At 42.9% G+C, this 24,910-nt stretch overlaps 1 protein-coding gene across 4 annotated transcripts in view; it reads left to right on the forward strand.

Annotated features, from left to right (window-relative positions):
* Window positions 1-24,910, forward strand: part of gbf1 (golgi brefeldin A resistant guanine nucleotide exchange factor 1) — an 85,279-nt gene that overhangs the window by 50,602 nt on the left and 9,767 nt on the right. For 2 of the 4 annotated variants that reach the window (XM_080782812.1, XM_080782815.1), the window contains exons 5-29: window positions 2,156-2,274; window positions 2,660-2,768; window positions 3,285-3,345; window positions 6,583-6,637; window positions 8,944-9,091; window positions 9,844-10,046; window positions 10,460-10,619; window positions 11,263-11,474; window positions 11,793-11,891; window positions 12,017-12,211; window positions 12,500-12,692; window positions 12,823-12,963; window positions 13,083-13,171; window positions 13,355-13,557; window positions 14,573-14,696; window positions 15,874-15,999; window positions 18,350-18,432; window positions 18,889-19,125; window positions 19,432-19,525; window positions 20,129-20,305; window positions 21,189-21,253; window positions 21,629-21,752; window positions 22,949-23,020; window positions 23,647-23,741; window positions 23,837-23,990. In XM_080782812.1, coding sequence (XP_080638938.1) covers window positions 2,156-2,274; window positions 2,660-2,768; window positions 3,285-3,345; window positions 6,583-6,637; window positions 8,944-9,091; window positions 9,844-10,046; window positions 10,460-10,619; window positions 11,263-11,474; window positions 11,793-11,891; window positions 12,017-12,211; window positions 12,500-12,692; window positions 12,823-12,963; window positions 13,083-13,171; window positions 13,355-13,557; window positions 14,573-14,696; window positions 15,874-15,999; window positions 18,350-18,432; window positions 18,889-19,125; window positions 19,432-19,525; window positions 20,129-20,305; window positions 21,189-21,253; window positions 21,629-21,752; window positions 22,949-23,020; window positions 23,647-23,741; window positions 23,837-23,990 — 3,338 coding nt within the window. Of the gene's footprint in view, window positions 1-2,155; window positions 2,275-2,659; window positions 2,769-3,284; window positions 3,346-6,582; window positions 6,638-7,024; window positions 7,106-8,943; window positions 9,092-9,843; window positions 10,047-10,459; window positions 10,620-11,262; window positions 11,475-11,792; window positions 11,892-12,016; window positions 12,212-12,499; window positions 12,693-12,822; window positions 12,964-13,082; window positions 13,172-13,354; window positions 13,558-14,572; window positions 14,697-15,873; window positions 16,000-18,349; window positions 18,433-18,888; window positions 19,126-19,431; window positions 19,526-20,128; window positions 20,306-21,188; window positions 21,254-21,628; window positions 21,753-22,948; window positions 23,021-23,646; window positions 23,742-23,836; window positions 23,991-24,910 lie in introns of all 4 variants that reach the window. The other 2 variants (XM_080782814.1, XM_080782813.1) reach the window with 2 other exon arrangements.

Genomic DNA, 24,910 nt, shown 5'->3' on the forward strand with positions numbered 1-24,910 from the left:
TGACTGAATGTGTTGGGTCACATTAAAAAGCTAAATAATGTAATCATGTGTAAAGTATTTGTATATATGCAAATATTACATGTATTCATATAAACCATGCAATTACATAAAGGAACTATCTTCGTTCTTTGTTACTGTTGCATTTTAACAACATGCCCAATCTTGAACTGCACTGCCAGCAGTAGTCAAGTCTCCTTTATGACTGAATGTGTTGGGTAACATTAAAAAGCTAAATAATTTATTTAATTTAAATTTAAAACTGTTATTTAAGTTAATGTACAGTATTTGTATATTTATTCAAATTTTGCTCTTGCATAAAGACACCATCTTCAAGCACTGTTACCCAAACGTTGTATGCGTTCTTTGTGACTACAGTAGTGCATTTTAACAATATGGCCAATCTTAATAAAATGCACCCTAGTTAATAGTTTATAGGTGATCGTGTTGCTATTCAGAGGCTGAACAGGTGAACAAACTGAACGTCTCTCTTGACCAGGGGAAAAACCAGCAGTCCTTTTGTTTGGTTTCTAAAGATGTATTGGTCCTTGTGGAGAGTGGGGCTTGAGAGCTTTTTGTGTGGCGTGCCTCAAAAAAGAACAAAAAAAAACACTCCGTCCCTACGGCTCTTTTCCCACTCAAACTAGTTCTTTGATTTCACGACAGAGTTTGATATAATTTAACTGCTTCACGTTCACGTGACAGCTGTTTCTCCCCCCACACCCCAATGGCTTTATGTACTGTACATACCCCTAGGCGTGCGCGCACACACACACACACACACACACACACACACACACACACAGAGTCTCTTCTTTACCCTGTGTTATTTTAACAATGGTTCCCTCTCCTTTGGACACTGCTTGTGGGGACTTGGTGCCAAGAGAAGGATTAGTGTTTTATATCACTTCTGACATTCTGCTGGCTCCCCCCCCCCCCCGGTCTCCAGTTTCTGTGTGTGTGGATAGATGCCGATGTTTTCAGCACAACCGGCCTGCTTGTTGCTTGCTGCCATTTTGACCACGCCTGGGCGGGTACCCACACAGTAAAATCCTCAGTAAAACCCTTACCCTCAGGTCCATTTGGCTTAATTTTAAATCTGGATTTTAAGGCAAGGCAATTTAGGTGAAACATTTAGCAAAAGAAATGTGTTAAACACGGCACTTATATTTGATATTACTGTGCAGCAAGTAAGCAACATCTGAATTGTAAACTCCATTCATTTCAGTATAGTTTACTTTTACATACTCACATTTGCTAATTAAACGCATTTGTGTCCACTTACATTTTTGGACAGTTATTCCAGTCACTCACCACCCCCCTGTCTTGAATTTACTGTACAGCTGCATCACAGTTTCACCTGGAAAGCTCTCACCCTCTCCACCCATTGCCCCCCACCCCTCCTCCTCCTGCAGCCCATGCTTATTAGTTAATGAATTGCGGCTCTTGAAGGCGATGGGAAAGAAAAACAGGCTGACTCCTGGCAGCTATCTGGCCAACCGCTCGGGTTTCAAAAACACCAGCTCCTGTTGCCCTGACATCCAATTTGCCCCAGCCTCTACTTCACAAAAGGCCACATCTGGTGATTACATCCCTGGCTTTGAAGGACATTCTGGATGGAACATATCGGGGGGGGGGGGGGGGGGGGGGGGGGGGTGTGTGTGTGTGTGTGTGTGTGTGTGTGTGTGTGTGTGTGTGTGTGTGTGTGTGTGTGTGTGTGTGTGTGTGTGTGTGTGTGTCCTCATTTTATTATGTCATAAATATGTTAAGACATTTCAAAAGAATATTCCTTAATTATCACAGTAAAGTGCTTGTTTGTCTAGGCCAAAGCGTATTGCAACTGCAGATGTGGTGGTTATTCCTGGCCTTGGTCCAACTGAAAAAGATCATCTGAGGTTGCACCATGGTTGTTAGTTATTGCTTTCCAAAAATACTTTGCACTATCTTAAGCACTATTTGTACACATTTTAAAAGTCTTCACCGTTCCCATAATATCGATTTGAACAGGCCTTTGTTGCATTTGAATTTCCCCAATGAAAGACCTTCGATTCTAAGGTCTTACAAGTTCTAAGGCTTAGAACATGTTGGCTTATAAATGGAACCGGTCAGAAACATCACCAAAGACAACACAAGGCACATTAATTCTATCCTTTTTCAGATGCCAACCATGAGGCAGCAGCAGAGGCCATTGAGAACATGGCGGACGCCGTCACACATGCCAGATTTGTTGGAACAGACCCTGCAAGTGATGAAGTGGTCCTAATGAAAATCCTTCAGGTACACATTATACAATATCATATTATAGATATTTTGTCAAGCCCCCACTTAAGAACTCTGGAAAACTATTTATATATTAGGAACCAAAGGACCTTTTTGAAGTTTTGACAACGGCACGGACTGCACAGGAGTGTTATATCAGAATAGAAATTATGATGATAAAGTAGAAATAAGTTTATTTAATTTGGTTGTTAAATTGATTTTACATTGGCATTAAAAAGTTCATTCACCCAAAATGCAAAGACAGCTGACTGTAGGGTAATGAAAGGGAACACAAGTTATTGTTCAGGTGAACAATATCTATATTCTTACAGTAACTTCAAAGCGTGAAAGTGTTGCCCTGAGGATATTTGTTCAATCACACATTGTCTGCGTGCTACACCAGGTCCTCCGGACATTGCTGCTGACACCAGTCGGAGCCCACCTGACCAATGAGTCTGTTTGTGAGATCATGCAGTCTTGTTTCCGCATCTGTTTTGAGATGCGTCTCAGCGGTGAGTCTTATTCCCTCCCTTCTCTTCTCTATCTCTCAATTCTGTCTCTTCTCTATCGTCACATGCATCACAGTACACCTGGGAATTCTGCCAGGCAATGTTCCTGATGCTTACTTCTGGGAAGACACATACGCCATCTTTATTGTGACTTCAGAAAACATCACATAAACCCATTGCATCACATGGGCACATTTCCCACAGATTTTATTGTATATTTTATTTATACTTGTAGCCTCAGGCATCCCATAATGCACATGGACTTAACAGTAAGTAAGAACTCCCTGCTCGCTCTCAACTCCAGCCTCACAGTTCTGAGTCCACTAACCCTTAGCTCTCCATACCCCTGAGCTGTCAACTGTGCCTTAATAAGCATCCCCTCTAAGCCCTGCCAAACAGAGGTGGACATGAGGTCCCCCTCGCTCTTTATTTTCTTTTTGTCTCCCTCGCCACTCTTATGCCACCTAACCTGTTTCCTATCTCTCTCTCTCTCGCTCCCGCCTCTCCTTCCCTATTCAGAGCTCTTGAGGAAGTCCGCCGAACACACACTCGTCGACATGGTCCAGCTACTATTCTCCAGGTAAATGGGACAGGTGTGGGAGGAGGAAAGTGAAAAGGAATATGGGGAAATATTTGTCTTATCTGAACCGAAACCCTCCCCTCTGTCATCCAGGGAATAAAATATTCTTCAGGTTACCCATAAAGTTTGAACAATAACTAATACTAATACTGTACACGCAACGTTCAATTAGGAGATTGGAGTTGGACTTCTCTCTCGGGGAAACTCTCCAGGCAGAAGGAAGGGCAAAAAGAAAGGTGTTGGGTTATAGGTTAGTCTGCTAGGCACAGAGTTTATTTTTGTTAATTAAAACTTCTAGTCGTTTAGAGAGTGTTTGGGTAAACCACATTCCCTCTCATGGGGATGACATTTGAAATGGCCAGAGATTGTGGATGCGGTTTTTAAGTCAGTTTCCCCCATTGATAACAAGGGGAGAAGAAATAATGTAATGTACTGCATGATATAGCCACATATCTCAAGTCAGTGACGGGGCTCATTTGCGCCCTTCAGTCACCCGTGGATTGCAAATATAAGATTCTCTCCATAAACATGGCTCCAGAGCATCATTACTCCCTTTAGTTCATGCATTTCATTGTGCGCTATGCACCGTGTCAACGGGTCACTGATCCACTAATGGAATAACACGATTTCCTGTTGGCATTTAGCATAAGAGGCCCTTTCCCTGTCGCCCAGCACGCTCCCCCTCCCCCATCTCACATCAGAGTGCCAGTCACATTCAGCCACAGACGAGGGGATGAGCCAATTGAGCTCCTGACTGTATGATCTGCATATTGATGAAGATGGTCTCTGCCGTGGTAGTGTAGCTTAGCGTCGTTGTCTGGTGGAAACCTTGTATGTCCAAAACCTTTCAGGAAATGGGCAAAAGAAAGGACCTGTATTCCAATCTCAAATCTAGTTGTAATTTAGACAGAAGCTCTTGTTAAAATTCCTTTCATTGGTTAAATATATAACTCACAGGCAAACTTAATCACTTTCACATTTTTATCTGTTTGAAACTGCCCGTGCCCGATCTACACGCTTCCAATGTGTCGCATTGGGCTTGCAATTCCACTATTTTCACTAACTTTTGCTCGATACTATCAATACGATGAAATACAGTTGAAGTTGAAATATGGAGATACAAGGCGTCTTAGGCCTCATTTATACTGAAGTCACACTCAAATCTGATTCAAATAAATAAATAAAAATGCTAACAGCTAGCCGCAATTATAGAGTAAAATAAGTCTAAATGCTGACAGGTCACTGACAAGTCACATGGAATCCGATTTAGATCTGGTTGTTGCGTTCAGATTGAGACAGATCGCCTCAAATTATATTTGAATCCAATTTGAAACCAACTCTGAATGTGGCTCAAGTCACATTGGAAAAAATCTGATTCCATGTGACTTGTATGTGACCTGTCTGCATTTAGACCTATTTAAACTAATCGGATTTCAATCTTGATGTGTCACAGATCTGAATCTCAGGCTAGATTTGGCTGCCAGTGTAAATGGAACTTTACTGACAGCCACGATAGCTTCTAGTCTCAAACACACACACACACACACACACACACACACACACACACACACACACACACACACACACACACACACACACCAACCATACAGATCAGGACTCGAGAATTAGCATGGCCAGTAATCCCAGACAGAAGCGATCAAGCCAGACGGGAATCAACTCCATCTCTATGCGTGAGGCAGTGCATGGCACAAGAACAAACGGAGCTCTGAAATAAAGTCCCGGTGTAAATTCACCTCCTTCTCTGAAGGTGTGCCCATCTCAGCCAAGTCTATTTGATGCAGGATTTGAAACAAAGCGTTGCATTATCTTCCTTCAGTGGAGCTCACTATTGATTTTTGCCAAGCTTATCGCCATTCACTGACACACCCTCAAAAGCGCTGTCAGCTTGTTTTCTTGTTTTTTTTTTTAACGCCATAGAACTATGGTGTCGCATCTTGTTATCATACCCGCTAACGTGGCTGGGTCATGGAAATAGAGAAGCATGACAATCATCGTCGTAAAAGAAGGCATCCCTGCCTTTGAAGAGATGTATATTTAGCATGGCCTTTTTACTACGTGCTTCTGGTATCACTCACAAAATAACATGCGCACACCACATCTCATTTTGCTCATGTCCATCCCCAGTCTTCCACTTGTACACGGTCCCTAGATAATAGAGATGTGAGTGAGTCTGGGGTGCACCCCCCCCCCCCCAAACCCCCTCTGTCATGGAATAATGAGCTGCAGGTCTCCTCAGAAGGAGGCTTAGATTGCCTGCTGAAAGTATTAGGTATGTTAATCTGTTGGACCCACAGATCATCCAATAATCGTGGCAGCAAGACAACACTCCATTAACGTGGAGTTAACGTCAGGGGGACCCCCGTTGTCGCCCCCCCTGTTTTGTGTGTGGGTGTGTGTCACCGGCGGTGACATCTCATTTTACAGCAAAGCCCAAGAGTCCATAGAAACCCAGTGGCTCATGGTTGAGAACATTGGCTAACAGGGCTCATCTCATCAAGCCTCGAAGTCGTTTATTTGCAGCTCATTTTAAGGATGTTGAATCACCCGGTGTTATTGCCTCTGGCAGCCTAGTATCTCATAGGCTTTGTTTTGTATTTCTGTTGAGGCTTCCCCCTCAATCTATTGTGGAGTAACATAATGCATTCTGCAAGCTCTTTCTCCTTTGCATACAGTACAAGATATAAATGCTAGATTACCTTTGATTATTTCCTGAATCACACATTTTAGAAGTTGTCGTGATATTTTTATGATGATAATTTTACTTTATGCCTAATTAATAAGTAATTATTTACTAGTTATTAGTTGTTGCAGCGCATAGAACATGCATGCTTGCATTTCAGATTTAGTCTAAAAAGATAAGGATTTGTGTCGGTCAGCGTTTGTCGTAGAAGCAGTCAAGGTTTCCTGCTGGCTCACAAATTAAGTTCTATGAATTCATTCTTGTGATTGAAGCCTATGCAAAGGCTAAAATTATGTAATTTAGATATTATACATACATTATACATATTATGTAGACATAGCATTCTATAGTATAGTATAGTGTATACTTATAGTTTCATTGTACAGATAATCTACTGTTAGATGGATGTTAGGTTCTTAGCTTACTTATGGTCCTTGATGACTATTTGTATTTGATGTGGTGTTCTTGCTTACTGTAAATTGCTCTGGATTAAGAGTGTCTGCTAAATGTAAATTGTTTTCTATTTTTCTCTCCAGACTACCCCAGTTCAAGGAGGAGGCCAAAAGTTTTGTGGGTGCCAACATGAAGAAGGTAAAAAGGAGTGAGATGATGAGTGAAAGTTTTCTCATGTGCTTGTCCCCCCCCCCTCCCTCTCTCTCTCTCTCTCTCTTCCTCCCTTGTTCTTGTAGTGTGGGGACATTGTACCATTTAGCTCATTCTCATTCATCTTTCTTTGAAAGCAAATATACAGGGCACTCGAGGTGGCTATTGTTTCATAACATTTGAGGGGAAACTGACGCAAATGGCTGTAGTCAATTGAAATAACCTATAGTCCAACACGTGCCCTCTTCCTGCTCACTCCACCTCTAATCCCACCTTCTCTCGTCCACTTCACGGTCTGCCTTTTTTTTGTGTGCGTGTCTTTTTGAGTTGCCCGTGTTTCAGCTGCACATGTCTGCCTGTTCTCCTCCCCCACAGATACCATCGTGTATCCTGGACACACAGGATCTTATTTGTGCAGAGCAGCCTAGAAACACCAGTCAGAATGGCCTAGAGAGGGTACTTACTGTACTGTAACTGAGGCCCCAGCTGTATAGTGCATTGACATAGGCAGGGTTAGCATGGCTTGGAGAGAGTGCATGAAGGGTGCATTGGGTTTGTTCCATTATTGGGTAACAATGTAGCTGTAAGCATTTCGCACAGAGTTCATGCCTTGGTTTTGCAGGATGTTTTTTTTAAATTCAATCATAGTTTTCTCTGCCTTTTTTAAGGTATTGCAATTCTAACCTAAACCCACATCTGTTAGTTAAAAACATGACTAAATGTATTGTTTTGGAGATTAGAAAACATTTGTCCGTTATTCCGCTTACTCACAGATTTCACCAACATAATGAAATTATGTAGTGTTAGCAGTTTCAGGCTGTATAACAATAATATCAGATGTTGTTTGTTTGTAGTCATAATACCATGCATGCATTCATGGCTTGGATTGGATATAAGATGTAACTGCATTGAACCGCCGATCAGAGACAGAAAAACAAACTCTAAATATACCATTAAATATGACATTTCTTTGTTATATTTATATTTTCACTACATATCATTGACGTTGGGCAGAAACCTTCTCCATATTTCCATATCTATCTAAGTTTAAAGTTTTTTTTTAAAAATACAATATTTTACCAATAAAAAGTATTAAGAGTATTAATTAAGAGCTTGTGACCAAATTATTAGCTAGTACTGTACATTGGGTCCATTAGACCCAATATTCTTTCCATTTTGTGAAAAGTAAAGGTTTTGGACATACAAGGTTTCCGCCCGTCAGCGACGATATGACGCGAAGCCGTTTTCGCCAATCCTACGAGCCATGTGACTCTAATTTGCCTGCCATTTCTTCTACACAGTCTGGTCCCCATGAACTGTGTATTCCTCATCCTTTCCAAACACAGGGCCATCCCAGTGGGGTTTGCATTGCATTGTGTGCCCCCCTCTCCCCCCGTCTCTCTCCCGTCATGCATCAGTGTGTCTGGTCTGTACGTACTGCTGCTAACATTTGGCCCATCACTAATCACGGGCACCTGCCCACCTCCCTTCTCTCCCGAGGCTTACAATATCTTGTGGAAAAACAAAAGAGTGCAGGTAAGGAAGATGATGTCCAGTGATCAGGTTCCAGAATGACCCACCCCCATCCCCAGCCTCTTTCCTATAACATTTACGTTCTCCGTTTATTCTCAACCCACTAACCTTCCACTACTTATTCTTTAATACCAGTATTACTGGCTAGTAGGTAGAGTTTTGGTACAGAGTATAGGTTTAAAATAGAAATACCTAATAATAATTTTAATTCTTATGGGAGTCAAATCTGGACTGGTTTAATTATTGGTTCATTAATGCATCACCTTTTTGTGATTTTTTTTTTTTTTTTAACCTTTTGTTTTGCCTACTTCACGCTTTGGAGGTCACCCATGCTGTCTGCTTTTACAAATGGGATGGTATCATGGTGCATGCAGCTGAATTATTCATCTGTCTGTCATCCAGTTGTCATGTTAAACTTGTGTGTTTGCAAATGGGATGTGTGTATTCACTGAAGAGCATTCTTATATTTTGCTGTACCACTGACACCGTTGCAAATACACATCAGGAGAGCAGAATGTCGTTTCATTGCTACATTTGGCTTGCGTGCATGTTATGCTAGTTATTCTCAGACTTCTCTATCCATATCAACAGTGTTTCTGCATCAACCTGCATTGTGTGATCCCTGATGCAATAATGATTACTAGAACTAAGGGCCATTATTAATTATTGCATTATTCATTAACAGGCATGTGCCCCTATTATCACAAAATCCCAACCAGAACAGTGTTTGATGTAGCCCTTTTGTCTTTGCTGGGTTCCAGTTGAAGATGCGGGCAGGTGGGATGAGTGAGTCGTCCAAGTGGAAGAAGCAGAAGCGCTCACCGCGGCCTCTTCATCACACTGCAAAGACCACCTCTGGTCAGTTGGAGCAAACTCAACCCACTGCGCTCAGCAACAACAACCTCTCTGGTGAGACTCTCTCTCTGTGTGTCTCTCTCTCTCTCTCTCTCTCTCTCTCTCTGTCTCTCTCTCTCATGCACACATGCCCATGCACTTAAAATAATCACTGCATCTGCCTTATCATTCACTGTTTCTTGGAACCTGGTGTAATCTAAGGTCAAGTTCTACGAATGTACTGTACATGCCACGGAGGTCCCTGGGGGGTAATTGTAGCCGTGTATTGTGCAATTTGAGGTTAGTGTTACATGTATTAGTCTCTGGGGAAACCAGACTATAGTTAACTCCCGACTCTATTTATTTATTCTGTATAAACCTTTTGGGGTCCCTGCGACGTCCTGTGGGTCAATACATCATCATCATACATAATCATCATACTGTACTTATGCAAGACTCAAAGCTTGAAATTGTCGGTACAACCACACTTGCAATTTCCCAGAATTTTTAGTTGGAATACGTGAGGGGTAGTTAGGGTTTTGTTGAGTTAAGAAACAGGTTGATTTTTGAGGAGCATGTAGGCTCTGGCCTGACAGTGTGTCGCATGTTCGAGTCCCGTTCATGACGACCTTTGCTGCATGTCTCTCCCCTTCTCTCTCTCCTTCTTTCCTGTCATTCTTCACTTGATAAAGGCAGAAAAGTCCAAATCGTCCATATGACTACAAATTGTGATAACTCCCAACGTGCTAATATTTGTGTTTAAATTGACTGCACGTATGGAATAATATCAAAGCCGGATGCCCGATGGCTCTGTGACTCTGTCTCAGCAGGTGGCGTCCCCTTCATCGAGCAGGGCTCCTCCATGCCCAGCCTGTCGGCCTCAGACAGTGTCGGCTCCACCACAGACAGCGGCCTGGACACCTGCTCCAAGGCCACCTCCAGGGAAGACCTGACGGACCTGGAGCAGACTAGCTCGACTGCCACAACCCCCTCCACGCCAGGAACAGAGCCCAGCAGGCTGGAGGCACAGGTAGAGGCTACTCTGTCTAGTACCTAGTAGGCCTGTCACAATGATGACAAGCGATACTCTACAATTTATTAATACATTTTTCAAACATTTTCCAAAAGTTCATATAGCATATCTGCACAGCATTGCAGTTCACAGCATTGCACGATGCTTTTTAAAAATGTTTTATTTAAATTGACTGAATCAATTAGTCCGACTAACCACCAGCCAGTATTATACTCTACTTCGTTGTATAATGTTGGTGTACAACAAAGTCGAAGTAGCTCACAACGCAGATTTCCAACACATTTGAGCCTGTAGATCTGCTATTGAAAAAAGGGAAAGAAAATCACAATCAAGGCAAAAGTTTAAAATGATTGTGATATTGATTTTCAGTCATATCCTCTCTCTTTCTCTTCTTCTGCCCTCCGGTCCAGTCTGAGGTGGAGCAGGTCCATTCAGCATCAGTAGAATCTATCCCTGAGGTCCTGGAGGACAGAGAGGGTGTCACAGAGCAGTCGGACAGTGCTTCCGTACATGACATGGACTACGTGAACCCCAGAGGAGTGCGCTTCACGCAGTCCACACAGAGAGATGGTTAGATTTGAGTTCATTATGTCCATAAGACCTTTCTACTCCCTATTGCTTTAATAAACACCCACAGGACTCTATTCATGGCCTACTGCTTTTTTCTTCTTGTCTACACAATCATTACTGTAAAACAGAAATGGACAAAGTGTTGCCATTGGTTTCTACAGACGTTACATAAGGCCTATTTTGCAGCGATTTCAAATATATCCGGTCCAAAATGCAAACGGAAATTAATGCTATTGGCTGCATCCGCAGTGAGGGCAGGTCTTCACTTGGTAGAACCAGTAGAAACCCTAGAAACCTCCTACTTTATCACTAATTTTAAAATGAATGGGACAAAAATGTACTAAACCCCTCCAATCTCATGATGATTAAAAATATATATTAAACTAGAGATTGAAAAGCTTTACTAAGGTAATAAAATCAAGTATAAAGTCATATTAGGCAAACGTTCTGTGACGTTAGGCGATTTACAAGCTCAAGCTTGTGTTGGGAGCTTGTACGTTGCGTATTTTCAGCGAATGTTCGTATATTGTGACGTGCCCGGAATATTCTAGGGTTTGTAAATGGAAATTCTAGAATTTACAATTTAGATGCAACAGATGCCACTTACCACAAGGGTGTTCTAACACAACTCTCGTCCTTGTAGGAGCGTCCCTCATCCCGTATGGTTTACCGTGCCTGCGGGAGCTCTTCCGCTTCCTCATCTCGCTGACCAACCCCCACGACCGCCACAACACGGAGGCCATGATGCACATGGGCCTCCAGCTGCTGACCGTGGCCTTAGAGTCTGCACACATCCGAAACTACCAGTCACTCCTGGGACTGGTCAAAGATGAGCTCTGCAGACACCTCTTCCAGGTTAGTTATCACAGGCTGAATCTGAATATTATTTTATATTTAGGTACAGTATGTTAATAAGAGAGATTTGTCTCGGCGAGGTTGGTGTTATACAACCATTCACTCAAAATATAAAAAGAATATAGAAATTATTGCGACTGTAGGTGGCAGTTTACTATGGCCGTCTCATATTTATATACCGTATAGGTCCCTGCACACAGAGCGCGTATTTCGGATTTTTAGTTGCGTTTTCCCGTCGGTTTTCCGAAAAACGCGTCCAGTGTGCAACCGCCTTTAATCTGTATTTCTAATCTAAATCCCTCTCTCTCTTGGTTGCAGTTGCTGAGTGTAGAGCGCATGAACCTGTATGCTGCCTCAATACGTGCTTGCTTCCTGCTTTTTGAGGGCATGAGAGGGCATCTCAAGTTTCAGCTCGAGGTAACGAAAACATCATGTTTTGTTTGTAATATTTGTATCTTTGCATCGGTTAATCTTTCAAGTCCTTCATAGCGCATCTTACTGGCTGCAACAATGGGCAACAATAATATATCCGCCCTCCACAGATGTACCTGAAGAAGCTGACGGACATCATCACGTCAGAGAACATGAAAATGCCTTATGAGATGAAGGAGATGGCCCTGGAGGCTCTGGTGCACTTGTGGAGGATCCCCAGCTTTGTGACGGAGCTCTACATTAACTACGACTGTGACTTCTACTGTTCCAACCTGTTTGAAGACCTCACCAAGTTGCTGTCTAAGGTAGACAAGTTATATGGATTTTAATGCCTCATTCATACTCTGCAGTTAGTGCAGTATAAATTGAGGGTAAAGTATGCCTTGTTAGCTCAATACTGTCTGTTCGGTTGTTATATGAAACGTCAATAAAGATGAATCGAGATGTATGAATGAAAAGAGAGATTTACTGGTCGATAGTTCTGTCAGTATTGTGCTTTATTTCAGCGATTTAGCCTTAAGTGAAGTTTTGTTCTAGGTCAGTTTTGTTCAGATACTCACAAAATGTATGCTTCTCACTTTCACTTCCTGCAGAATGCCTTCCCAGTGTCTGGGCAGCTCTACACCACTCACCTCCTCTCTCTAGAGGCTCTGCTGACTGTGATTGACAGCACTGAGGCCCACTGCCAAGCCAAGGTGCTCAACAGTGCCGTTCAGCAGGACCAATCAGAAACGGCGCCGGCAGAGGAGACGGGATTAACTCATAACAGCACAGACGCAGCAGCAGGTATACTCTCCTATACAACTTTATAGACTGTGTTGGACCAAAAAATAGGTTATTAACCATGTCAAATATGTACCATAATTTAATGGTACATTTGTAAAAGTTTATGAATATTCTATCTCTTTGTCTTTAGACACAACTTTATTGGAGAACAGTGCCAACGGGGAGAATGTTCCAGAAACTGAGAGTGCTGCAGTGTGTCCACCTACCAGTGGACACCTGATGGCTGAGAAGATGAGACTGGGCAGGCAGGATCAGGACGAGACTGACCCTGGTGAGTCTGTTACACCACATTCATATGACGCAGTCGACAAAACGTACATGGAGAACCAAATCATGCTTGATGCTGTAGTTAATGGAAGTCTTTTTGTTTTGTATTGGATTTTTTTTCAGCCGAGAAGAAAGCACCAACAAAGCCTCAACGATTCTCTTCAACTTTTCCAGATTCCCAAGAGTTGAATGACATTAAAATCAAGAAGAAGGTTAACTGTCTTAAGACCTACAGATTTTATTAAACGGTCCACAGTACACACTAGGACTGTCAAATAAATAATCAAGCATCGAATAGTCATTGACTACTATCTATAATCTACTATAATCATAAAATATTTGATTAGTAATATTTGATAAATGTTTTAATTGTGTTCTGCTCTATCTCTCTCCAGTTGCTGATCACTGGGACGGAGCAGTTTAACCAGAAACCCAAAAAGGGGATCCAGTTCCTACAGGAGAAAGTCCTCCTCAGTAATCCCATGGATAACGACCAGGTGGCCCAGTGGCTCAGAGAGAACCCACGACTCGACAAGAAGATGATTGGGGAGTTTGTCAGTGACCGCAAGCACATGGAGCTGCTGGACAGCTTTGTCAAGTAGGCCTCTTTTTTTTTAAATATATATATTTTTTTTATCCCACGATTTTGTAACCCATTTTTCACCCCTGTGTCAATCATCTAATATGATCCTGGGCTCTACACACCCTCCACCAACCTAGTCCCCATATATGGGGGACAAGGGGAGAGCAACGGACTTGAACTCATGCTTCCTTCATGCCCGAGTGTCCAAGTTGCTCCTTTACACCTGACAGGGGGGAGTTTCCCTGGTTGGACGTAGCGCGTGGAAGGAACACGTTATTGCAGTTCCTTTCCCCTCCATCAGGCGCCCCAGCTGGCCAGGGGGAGGCAGTTTAGTAGGCCTCTTCTTCGTGTGTAGTTTCTGTAGATGTCCAGGTGATAGGACAGTCCATTAGATCAATTTGGTGCAAGTAAAAATTGCTAGAGACGCTGTTGGGCATCTCGGATTCAATTCCTCTGCTGTGCCTCCGCCTTCACTGGCCACTCCAATGAACACAGTTGGTGTTGTTCATGTGTGGGAAGGTCGACTCTCTGTCGCTGGTCGGGGCGGGTGTTCAGTTGAGAGTGTAACTGCAAAGGATAGCATGCTCTTCTGCACTTGGGCCTAAATACATTATGATGTGTAAAACATAACTGAAGACAATAACATAAACATTACTTGTGGATGTGTTTCATTTATGTATTACTGTGTGCACGAAACGCACCCACAATTAAGTTGGGGTTAGAGACGGGCGGGTTAGCTAACCCAGCTGCATTTACCAGTCAAAATGAAACGGCGTGAAAAAAAAACTACTAAAAACATCACAGCAACAATTATTGCATAATTCAGGTCTGTGACATTTAGATGCAAACCTTTTTTATTATTTAGCGTGTGTCAAAACACATTTTTTTAATTGTTTATATAATATGTACAATGTTATTGTACATGACTGAACAATAACATGTTCAATAACATGTTCAATCATGGCCTAACAACATAATTTGACAGAAAATCAAATCCATGTTGTGTTAACTGTTTGAATTCTCCTTGCAGCACGTTCGGCTTCCAAGGGCTGCGTATTGACGAGGCCCTGCGTCTGTACCTGGAGGCCTTCAGGCTGCCGGGAGAGGCTCCAGTCATTCATAGGCTCCTAGAGACCTTCACTGTCAACTGGCATGTAAGGCAGCTGCATACGTTCAGCCTACACAATCACACACACACGCCATTTTCCAATACTGCTGGGCAGAGAGAGACACAATGCATGCACACCCACTGTCAGTCACTATCATCAGGTAACAGCCGGTGGAACGGTAGCATGGCATCATCACTCAAGGACAGTCGTGCACGCAGGCCATTAAGTACAGTACAGTGGCTCCATGACATAACCATTGCCATTTATTACACATACTGTACACACAGACACACGAGCGTGCAATGGAAGGTAGGGCGTGACACGCTCAGCAGGGGACATTAATTTACAACATGACGGCTACTCAAAATAACAGGCGGATGTGTGTGACCTGGAAACTATTCCTGTAATATCCTTTTCTTAGGATGACCTCGCAACACAAATACTCCAATGAGTTCATGAGTGTATTTGAGACGTTGCACTGTAAATGAGTTTTCCACTCCACGGGGTGACCAGTAATGCCAGCGGTCTATACTAGGCACTAGGGATGTCCGATGTTGACTTTTTTACCGATATCCGATATTCCGATATTGTCCAACTCCTAATTTCCGATACCGATATCAACGATACCGATATAAATATGCAGGCTTTTTCCAGTCGTGGCAAAAGGACTCAAAATATTTACGGTCTATTGGCGGTCAGTTCAGTTGGAACTGGATGAATAAAACCAAACAGCCAAAACATTTCCGGGGTTCCGGACAACATCGTCAGGACGCTATGGGTGGAGTCGTTCATTCGTTGGATGCAAAGGTCGCCTTCAGTAGGATTTTTCCAGCTGGGGCGAATATACCAGGTGACCGTTTGCATAGCCCTGTTCGCACGACTTCGCATCTTTCCATTGGCTTTGTACAGTATGTAATTGCGGCGCTCTAACTATCCAGGTTTGAACGTAGCGTTACTGAATGTTTATAGAGGAGGCTGTCGGTGAGTGGGTAGAGAGGCCATCTGGGAATAGGAAGGTCACCAGTTTGCCCCCCTGCCCAGCCTGCTCATTATACGTGTCAAAGTGTCTCTGACCAAGACCTTAACCCCTAACAGCCCCCCCGCCCCCAGAGTGCTCATTATGACCATCTGAACAGCCATCAGCTTGGTGAAGCTGAAACGGAATATCCCCCGCAGGATCAATAAAGTGTGTGTGTGTGTGTGTGTGTTTGTGTTTGTGCAGAAAGTGAATGGTTCTCCCTTTGAGACCAATGATGCTGGCTTCGCCCTGGCATATGCTGTTATCATGCTGAACACCGATCAGCACAACCACAACGTGCGCAAGCAGAACATTCCCATGACGCTTGAGGTGAGTAATGAGCTTCTACATCTGCTATTTTTAGGCACTTTTTTTGTTTTAGGCATTTTTATATAATGACATTAATGACATTTTTGTATAATGACATTTCCAAAGTAGAGATACCAGGCTGAAAGTGGCTAAAACAACATGTATGCCACGATTTCCATTTACAATGTAAAGCCATTTGAAAGACCTCATAAAAGCCTTTCACAGTTTTCTCATTGGGACCCGGTGCCCCCCCCCCCCCCCCCCCCCCCCTTTGGTTGTGTGTCTGGTTGGAGGAGTGGCATTCCACCATGGGTGCCAGCATTTGCCACTGGTGCTCTTTGGCGGTAGGAGCGACTGATGGCAGTTCAAAAAGCCCTGGTCAACAGCTGTACGCAGTGGTGGTCTATCCCAGGGATGAGCTCAGGCTGCTTAGTCATGTGAACAGGCGGTGGGGGGGGGGGGGAGCAGCAAGAGCACAGTACCCCACTTCTTGCTCTTCTGCAAAGTAAAACCCTCAGAGTTCATTTAACTCCAAAAGTGTACAAATGTACTCTCTCAGAGTTACAAATGAAAAGTTTCTCTTTTCTCTCTCTTTCTCCTATTTCTCTCACACACTTTCCTGTGTCTATCTCTCTGTCTCCTTCCCCGTTTCTATTTCTGAATCTCTTTCTCTCTCTGTCTTTGTACTCTTGGTTGTCTCTCTCTCTCTGTTTGAGTGACAGCGGGTGAAGACTAAACACAAGTCCCTAGGGCAGTCTTTTGAAGACGGTACGGGTGGGCCACTCTCACTGACACACAATCACAAGCGCTCCCCTCCGCACACGTGACTGTGCAGCCGTGCACACACACGTGCACAAACTCTCGCTCACTATTGCACTCTGTGGTTCTCTCTGCAACGTTCTCTCTCTTCACACATGCACACAGTAAAACCCTCAGTCTTAATTTACACATGGAAAACCGAGGGTAAGTTTCATCACCACTGAGGATTTTACAGTGCATATTCACATTGTCACTCAATAAGTGACACGCAGGCCAACACAACGCATACAGTAGTACATGTACTCATTCACACTGAAACACACCCACGCCACATTTCGTACATGTGGTGCCCTGTTTTTGTTTGAAGTATTCCGAGACATTCCCAAGGGCTCAGTCGCAATTTGGTTCAAGTGGGCTCCCAGAATTCCGTGGGCAATCGACAACAGAGCCCCTGACCCAACACTTTTGAGGGGGGCCAATAAAAGTGGCGCCATGCACTTTACTGACTTAGCAGCTTGCAATGCGTAATATTCACCACCACACCATTTGTTGACAGCGTAGGTCGATTTGGAGATCGGCAAGCTATGCCCGTTGAGAAATTAAACTTCAGTCCCCTGGGCTGGGCGATGGCATGACATGTTAAGGGAGGACACAGCAAAACACTCACGTTGAGTTTGATATGATGTTTGCTGTATTGTCTGGGCACTCAGTGCCTGAGTAATCTATGTAAACATAGCACAGAGGAGCAAGATGAGTGGTTGTGTTCTGGTTTGGCAGCCTGTCTGTCCAGCTGCTTTGTCTCTCTGACACCTATTGTTTCCACTTTCCACCGGCCGCTCCAAAGCGCGTTTGTCTGATACTATGCATGGAAGGGTCCATGAATGTGTGATAGTTTGTTATATGGTGTGTGTGTGTGTGTGTGTGTGTGTGTGTGTTGGGGAGGGGGGGGGGGTACAGGGTGTGTATGTGTGTATCTGTTAGGTACAGGGTGTGTGTATGTGTGCGTGTGTCTGTTAGGTACAGGGTGTGTGTGTGTGTGTGTGTGTGTGTGCGCGCGTGTAATGCCTGTCAGGCAAACACATGCCTGATCTCACTACCCTCTAAATCCCTTTCCCTATCTGGCTGTGTGTTTATTTCTCTGTCTGTCCCATCTCCCCACAGAGAATCTCCTGTTTCCCTTTTGCTTGACCCACCAGCACGCCAAACCCCAGCCAAGTGGTGACACAAACCCGAGCCTTGAGGTTGTCCGTCATCGCTGCGCGCTTGTGTTTATTTACAGGAGGTCCTTGGCTCCGATCCCTGTTTTCCTAACATCGCAACTGAAGCATATTAAGTGACACATAACAGGGGCAATCCCCCTCGGTCCTTTTTTAATTGTCGTTGGGTCTTCTTCTGCGTTAATGAAGGCAGGGATGCCAGAGGGGTTGTGTGTCGGAGCTAAGCTTGCTCGCTGAGACGCATTGACTGACATGTTGATGGTGGAAATTGGAAATGCGAGTCCATCCACGTTTTAGTTTTTTTGATATTTGAATAAAGTCTCTTGCATGACAGGTGACGGTGTGTTTTTATGATTCATATAATTTTTTTCTATTATTCTGATTGTTTCATACAGCAATTCAAGAAGAATCTGAAGGGAGTGAATGGGAACAAAGATTTTGACCCGGACATGTTAGAAGAAATCTACAACACTATCAAGTAAGCTCTCTCTAGGAATGCCCACCCAGCCTTCACCTTAGCAGGCATTAATTCAGGACAGGCTGTATAGTAGACGGACAGTAGACGGACAGGAAATGGGGAGAGAGAGACACACAGCAAAGGTCGTCATGATCGTATTGCAGTCTATGTGCCCGGACCGCTATGCCAGACGTCGGGCCATCTGTATTTCTTTGACTAGATGTCAAGAATTTGTTTATTTCTTGCTAGCCTTTACCGCAGCCAGAATGGCCATGTGACATCTCCTGTGATCATGTCACCTCGCACATCAATTCCCGACCATCAGGAATTAATAGAGATTCATAGAAATTATTTAGTCAACATCCATAGATTGATGCAACTGACTGCGTCTGTGCGTCACAGCGGAGGTGTGTGTTGTTGTCTATGAACGAGTCTTTTGAAAGCGTCAATACTGCAAATCAACCTCCGCCTCAATAGGAATGACGAGATAGTGATGCCGGACGAGCAGTCGGGCATGGTGAAGGAGAACTACGTGTGGAGTGTGTTACTGCACCGCGGCGCCACACCAGAGGGCATCTTCCTGCACGTCCCGCCCGGCAGCTACGACCACGACCTGTTTACCATGACGTGGGGCCCCACCATCGCTGCTCTGTCCTATGTCTTTGACAAGAGCTTAGATGACACCATCATCCAGAAGGCTATCGCTGGCTTCAGGTAGGCCTGCAAACGGCTAAAAGCTAGGTAGTGACAGTAACACAAAGGTCTATCAGTGTAACACAAATTTAACATAAACATTATCTTCTTTGGCTACCAGATGTCTGTAAACCTGAAATGGGTCAAAATCAAAGTGTACAATCTTTTATCTACGGTTTTCTACTGACTGGTTAACTGAAGTCCTTCAGCTATGATACCATCAAGGGGGGGCTTTTTTGTGGGATATGTACATTTCTGTGGTAAGTGCTTTGTACGGTGTATGATTATTACTATTACTGTTTTAATATACTGTTTCTCTTCCCACAGGAAATGTGCCATGATCTCTGCTCACTATGGCTTCAGCGACGTGTTTGACAATCTGATCATCTCCCTCTGCAAGTTCACTACTCTCAGCAGTGAGGTAGGTGGGGAACATTCAGTTCACTACTCTCAGCAGTGAGGTAGGTGGGGAACATTCAGTTCACTACTCTCAGCAGTGAGGTAGGTGGGCACATTCAGTTCACTACTCTCAGCAGTGAGGTTGGTGGGCACATTCAGTTCACTACTCTCAGCAGTGAGGTAGGTGGGCACATTCAGTTCACTACTCTCAGCAGTGAGGTTGGTGGGCACATTCAGTTCACTACTCTCAGCAGTGAGGTAGGTGGGGCACATTCAGTTCACTACTCTCAGCAGTGAGGTAGGTGGGGCACATTCAGTTCACTACTCTCAGCAGTGAGGTAGGTGGGGCACATTCAGTTCACTACTCTCAGCAGTGAGGTAGGTGGGGCACATTCAGTTGACAAACCACAGCATACTTCCCATTACGCTGATGTGGATCAGTTTGCTTAATATAACTTTATTATAGTACAGTGGAAATAATATCCACAGTGAAAAATAGAGTAGAACGTTATTCTCTGCATGAGGTGGAACAAGCAGGCACACAATCAGCACACTTAATACCTTCTAATCCTTAACAATAACGCTCATACTGTAAGTATGTTTGTCTGTGTCCTCCTCCCTACAGTCTGTGGAGAACCTGCCGACGGTGTTTGGCAGTAATATAAAGGCCCAGGTGGCAGCAAAGACCGTGTTCCACCTGGCCCATCGCCACGGTGACATTCTGAGGGAGGGATGGAAAAACATCATGGACTCAATGCTGCAGCTCTTCAGAGCCGAGCTGCTGCCCAAAGCCATGGTTGAGGTCAGGACACTGGAGGCGATGCACATGAATAACACATGAATAATAATTTTCACCCCCCCAATATTGTTTTTTTCACATTTGTTTTTCATATTATATATTTTAGTATTATTAGATTAAATTGTACGGTTCACTGCAGCTCAACAGTTAGTGTGAGGGGTGGTCAGGAGATGTATATGAACTCTGCGTTCAAAGGCTTGAAAGTCACTGTCTGTGGTGGAATATGATTTTGTGTTTTACTTTCTCTGTCCGAGCCGGATTCTGCATCCCAATTCCATACGGTATACTAACTTAATATTGTACACGTGTTTTATGTATGTCAAGTAAGTAGCATTGGGAACCAACGGTGAGCCATGTGGCCCATAGATCTGTTTCTGTAGCGTGATCTCTTGGCCAAGGCCTACAAGTACTCCCCCTGGACATGATGCTAGTATGTCACAGGGACTTAGCTTCAATTTGAGCTGAATGCTGAGCAGGGAAGCATTGGGTACCGTTTTTATAGTATTTAGTTTAACACAGGGAAGCATTGGGTACCGTTTTTATACTATTTAGTTTAACTCGGCTCAGGGGATTGAAGCCTGACCTCGCAATCTCAGGGCGGACATTCCAATTTGAAATGATAGTAGTTGAATAAGTTGCAACTCTATGATGTTTGTTGGCAAAAGCTCTATCTTTTCCTTTCAGTACAAAACAGTATGTGAATCCCTAGCATGCTAACTGCGAAAACTACTATAACGATTATAAGCGTATGTATGTTGTGTATAGTATTAATTATATAGCATGAAATTGTGACAGCATATGAGTCTTAAGTGACTTGCTGTTATAACTTCTGTGTTGTACTGCCATCTGCTGTCCGGTGATGAAATATCTGCACTTTTGGCCTCAGGTGGAAGATTTTGTGGAGCCAAATGGAAAGATTTCTCTTCAGAGAGAGGAAACCCCTTCAAATCGGTATGCACGTTCTTTTTCTGGTTTCCTTTTTTATAGCGGCTAATGGAGTCTTTATAATAATAATTCATGAATACTCATATTAATAGTAATTCACTTTATTTAAATGGCACTTTACATAAAACCGAAGATAAAATCAAATGGAATAAAACATTAAATTAGCATTGCAAATAAAACAGTTAAATCTTTTGTGAAATTATGGTATTTCCTCCAGCTGAAACTACAATGAGAACAATGCACTGCACACCATAATGTTTCTTAGTATTTATCAAGGTCTGCTGATGGAAGGGGGTTAATGGCAGACCTGGCAGCCGCCCATAGAGCTAACAGACAAAAACAAACCATTCAAATGATTATTCATTCCTGTCGTTTTGTCAGCGGCGAGTCAGCAGTGCTGAGTTTTGTCAACTGGTTGACGCTGAGTGGAGCAGAGCAGTCCGGTCGGACAGGACCCTCTACGGAGAACCAGGAGGCCAAGCAGGCCTCCATCCTCTGCATCAAGGTACACATGGACTCAACTTCTCACTCACTCACAGCGAGTGAGTAGATCGGCTATTGCCTCTGACGCAAAATTTGAGTAGTAGATTGACTATTCTTTGTTATTATTTTAATGTTGGAGCATTTGAAGTGGTCAAACTCACATTATGTTCAGAAGCGTCTACCATAAAACTTAATAGTCGCGGATATTTCATATAAAAGCAAAGGCTAGCCTCAGTCTGTGATTTCTTCACCTGGTTGGCAGAACAATATGTAGAACAGCAATATTACTAAAACATCATAATGTTACATCTTGTGTCAATTGTTTAGGAAACAACACTTTCACAAATCGCACATTAGGACTTTGGTCATACAAACATTTTCAAATGTGAGATTAGATTTTGCTTTCATCCATGGGTAGTACGACGTACTCACTGCTGGAGAATGTAGGCCTGTCACATTTATTTCATAATCGCCTGATCACAATTTGCATAATTGTCATAATTGTTGCTCAAAACGCATTGCGATGTGAGGTTGTCTCACAATTAAATATTTTAAATGTATGCCGATATCTAAAGTAAAAGTATGCTATTAATTCAAACAAAGAAATCATACACATTCTGTTTCTGAACTTTATCAAGTTTATTCTGTACGCTACACTTCAAATTTCAGGGTGAATTTTCAAATGTAGAAATTAAATTTCAGCCGATAAGAATCTCCCCTGACGTGAATTGATTTGAATTAGATATGTCTAAGGATGAGTTGCATCTATTCTAAGGGCTCACAGACTTATTTTATTTTCAAAGGAAACTTTTTGTCATTGGTTTAGAATATTAATGTAACGAGTACTTATAAGGGGGCATGAGGAAATGTATTTGCAGTTAAAAGTAACCTTTAGAATGGTAATGAAATATATGATACATTTATAGCCTACTCAGATATAGTAGAGATAATCAAAAGAAGCACTAAGTACTAACTGTTCTTTACTAAGTAAAGAACAGTTTACTTTGGTAATTACCATCTCTGTTGAAGCTTTTAATTTACTGTTCTGTGTGGGATTGTATTTCCCTTCAGTTACTTACTTTACCTTGTAATATGAATTATGTAAAGTAACATAGCTTGTGTCAAACATTAGTTTTGAATCTGTTGCCCACTATCATTGTTTTTAGTGCAATTTAGGTATACTATAAATTGATTCACTCTGTTCCTCCTCTCTTCCAGCAATGTGATCCAGAGAAGTTGATCACAGAAAGTAAATTCCTACAGTTGGAGTCACTACAGGAGCTGATGAAGGTAAGTAGTGAAGGAAGATCATCATATTACTGTCCGGTTGTGGATTTAATTCAGTACATACAGGTTAGTTAATACAGGGGTTCAATACAAGTTTTTGGGGGGTCCCCAAATGATTAAAAAAAAAAAAATTGCAACTGAATGGCTGGAAAATGGTAATTTAGAGTTTACATACACATGTTCATTTATGATATATTTTCTCCATTATTAAGGTTATTTTTGCTGTCAGTTTGTATTGGTGGTGGGGAGGTTGGGCGGGTCAGGGGTTGCGAGACATGGCCAAAGCATTTCCGGGGGTCCCCAGCCAAAAACGTTGAGAACCCCTGAGTTAGTAGAGCATGGCTCTGCTAAGCCATTTCCTGTCCAAGAGAAGTTGCCTTACCTGGTCCTGCCATCGGGATTTTCTACAGTAATATTATCTTATTATTATTGTATTGAACTTTGGTAGAGCCTTGGGTTGTATACTAGGTCAATATATATGTCAATATATATAAATATAATTAATTTAATTTTTTTTGCCTGCTGGCAGCATTGCCATCACTCACATTACCCCGATATTGGTGACTTATACATACCGGTATTTGATAAAAGTCAGGTGAATAATGATATTTGCTATTTTGCATTCTTAGGCTCTGATCTCAGTCACCCCTGACGAGGAGACCTATGATGAAGAGGATGCTGCCTTCTGTCTGGAGATGCTGCTTCGCATCGTTCTGGAGAACAGGTAGGAAGGAACACATTTATAAATTTACTTCGGGCACTGAATTCAGAGAAGTGAACTGTTGTACAAATACGGTGTGTGTGTGTGTGTGTGTATAGGGACCGTGTGTCGTGTGTGTGGCAAACTGTGCGGGATCACCTGTGCCACCTGTGTGTCCACGCCAATGAGAGCTGTTTCCTGGTGGAGAGGGCCGTGGTGGGACTGCTCAGACTGGCCATTCGCCTGCTACGACGAGAGGACATCAGCTCTCAGGTACACGACACATGTTCCAAACTATTTGTCTGCTTCTTTTGTTCTAAGCAAAGGTGCAATGCATGCTAGCGCTCTATCATGCAATTTCCAAATGGAGCCCACAAACTCCTTTGGAATAAACGGTTAATTGAAAAATAGGTTCCGGAAGGAACAAAACAAATTTTAATTTGACAGCTGAATACCTTTTTAGAAACACTTATCCAGGGAAAGTGAGACTGTGAGCACAATGCAAAAGACGCCCGTGGTTGGCCTCCTTCTCTGACCACCCATTTTAGATAATTGCCATTAAATAGTTATCAGAAGAAGAATTCTGTCGCTATGAGTAGAAAGAGACCTGATGGAATAACCTAGCTAATTAAACACTAGCTCACAGGAAACAAATCAGTTGGCTCTGATGTTGCATCATATTTCTCTCCTGGTAAGTAGGCTAGTCATAATTGTCAATTAAGTAAGGAGGTCATTGAGACAAGGTCTCGTGTCTCATTTTATGTGATGGAAACGAAAAGAGTGACTGTCATGTAACCTTTATTGTCTGTCTGTTATTACAACAGACTAGCAGCAACCTAGTACTGACTACTGTCCTAATGAGCACAGAACCAGTGGTCAAATCCATGTTTAAAATGAACAATTAACTTTTCTGTGGTATTACGACCTTGTATGCTAATCTGGGTTCTTTTAAACCGTTTATTTTTTTTAAATCTTTTAGATAAGTTTAGTATTGTTATTCATGCGCTGTTTTTATTTACGTGTATTATGGAGCATCCCCTCAACCTAGGTTTTTCACAATGCATAACTTGTACTACATCTGTGTGACAATAAACATCTTGAATCTTGAATGTCTTGGTGAAATCTAGTTAAATTGAATGTAAAGTTATACTACTGCTAACACAGTGTTGCGTCTCTCTCGTCCACGTGTACTG

Source organism: Protomyctophum bolini, assembly GCF_963924005.1.
Source record: "Protomyctophum bolini genome assembly, chromosome: 14".
Taxonomy (NCBI): Eukaryota; Metazoa; Chordata; class Actinopteri; order Myctophiformes; family Myctophidae; genus Protomyctophum; species Protomyctophum bolini.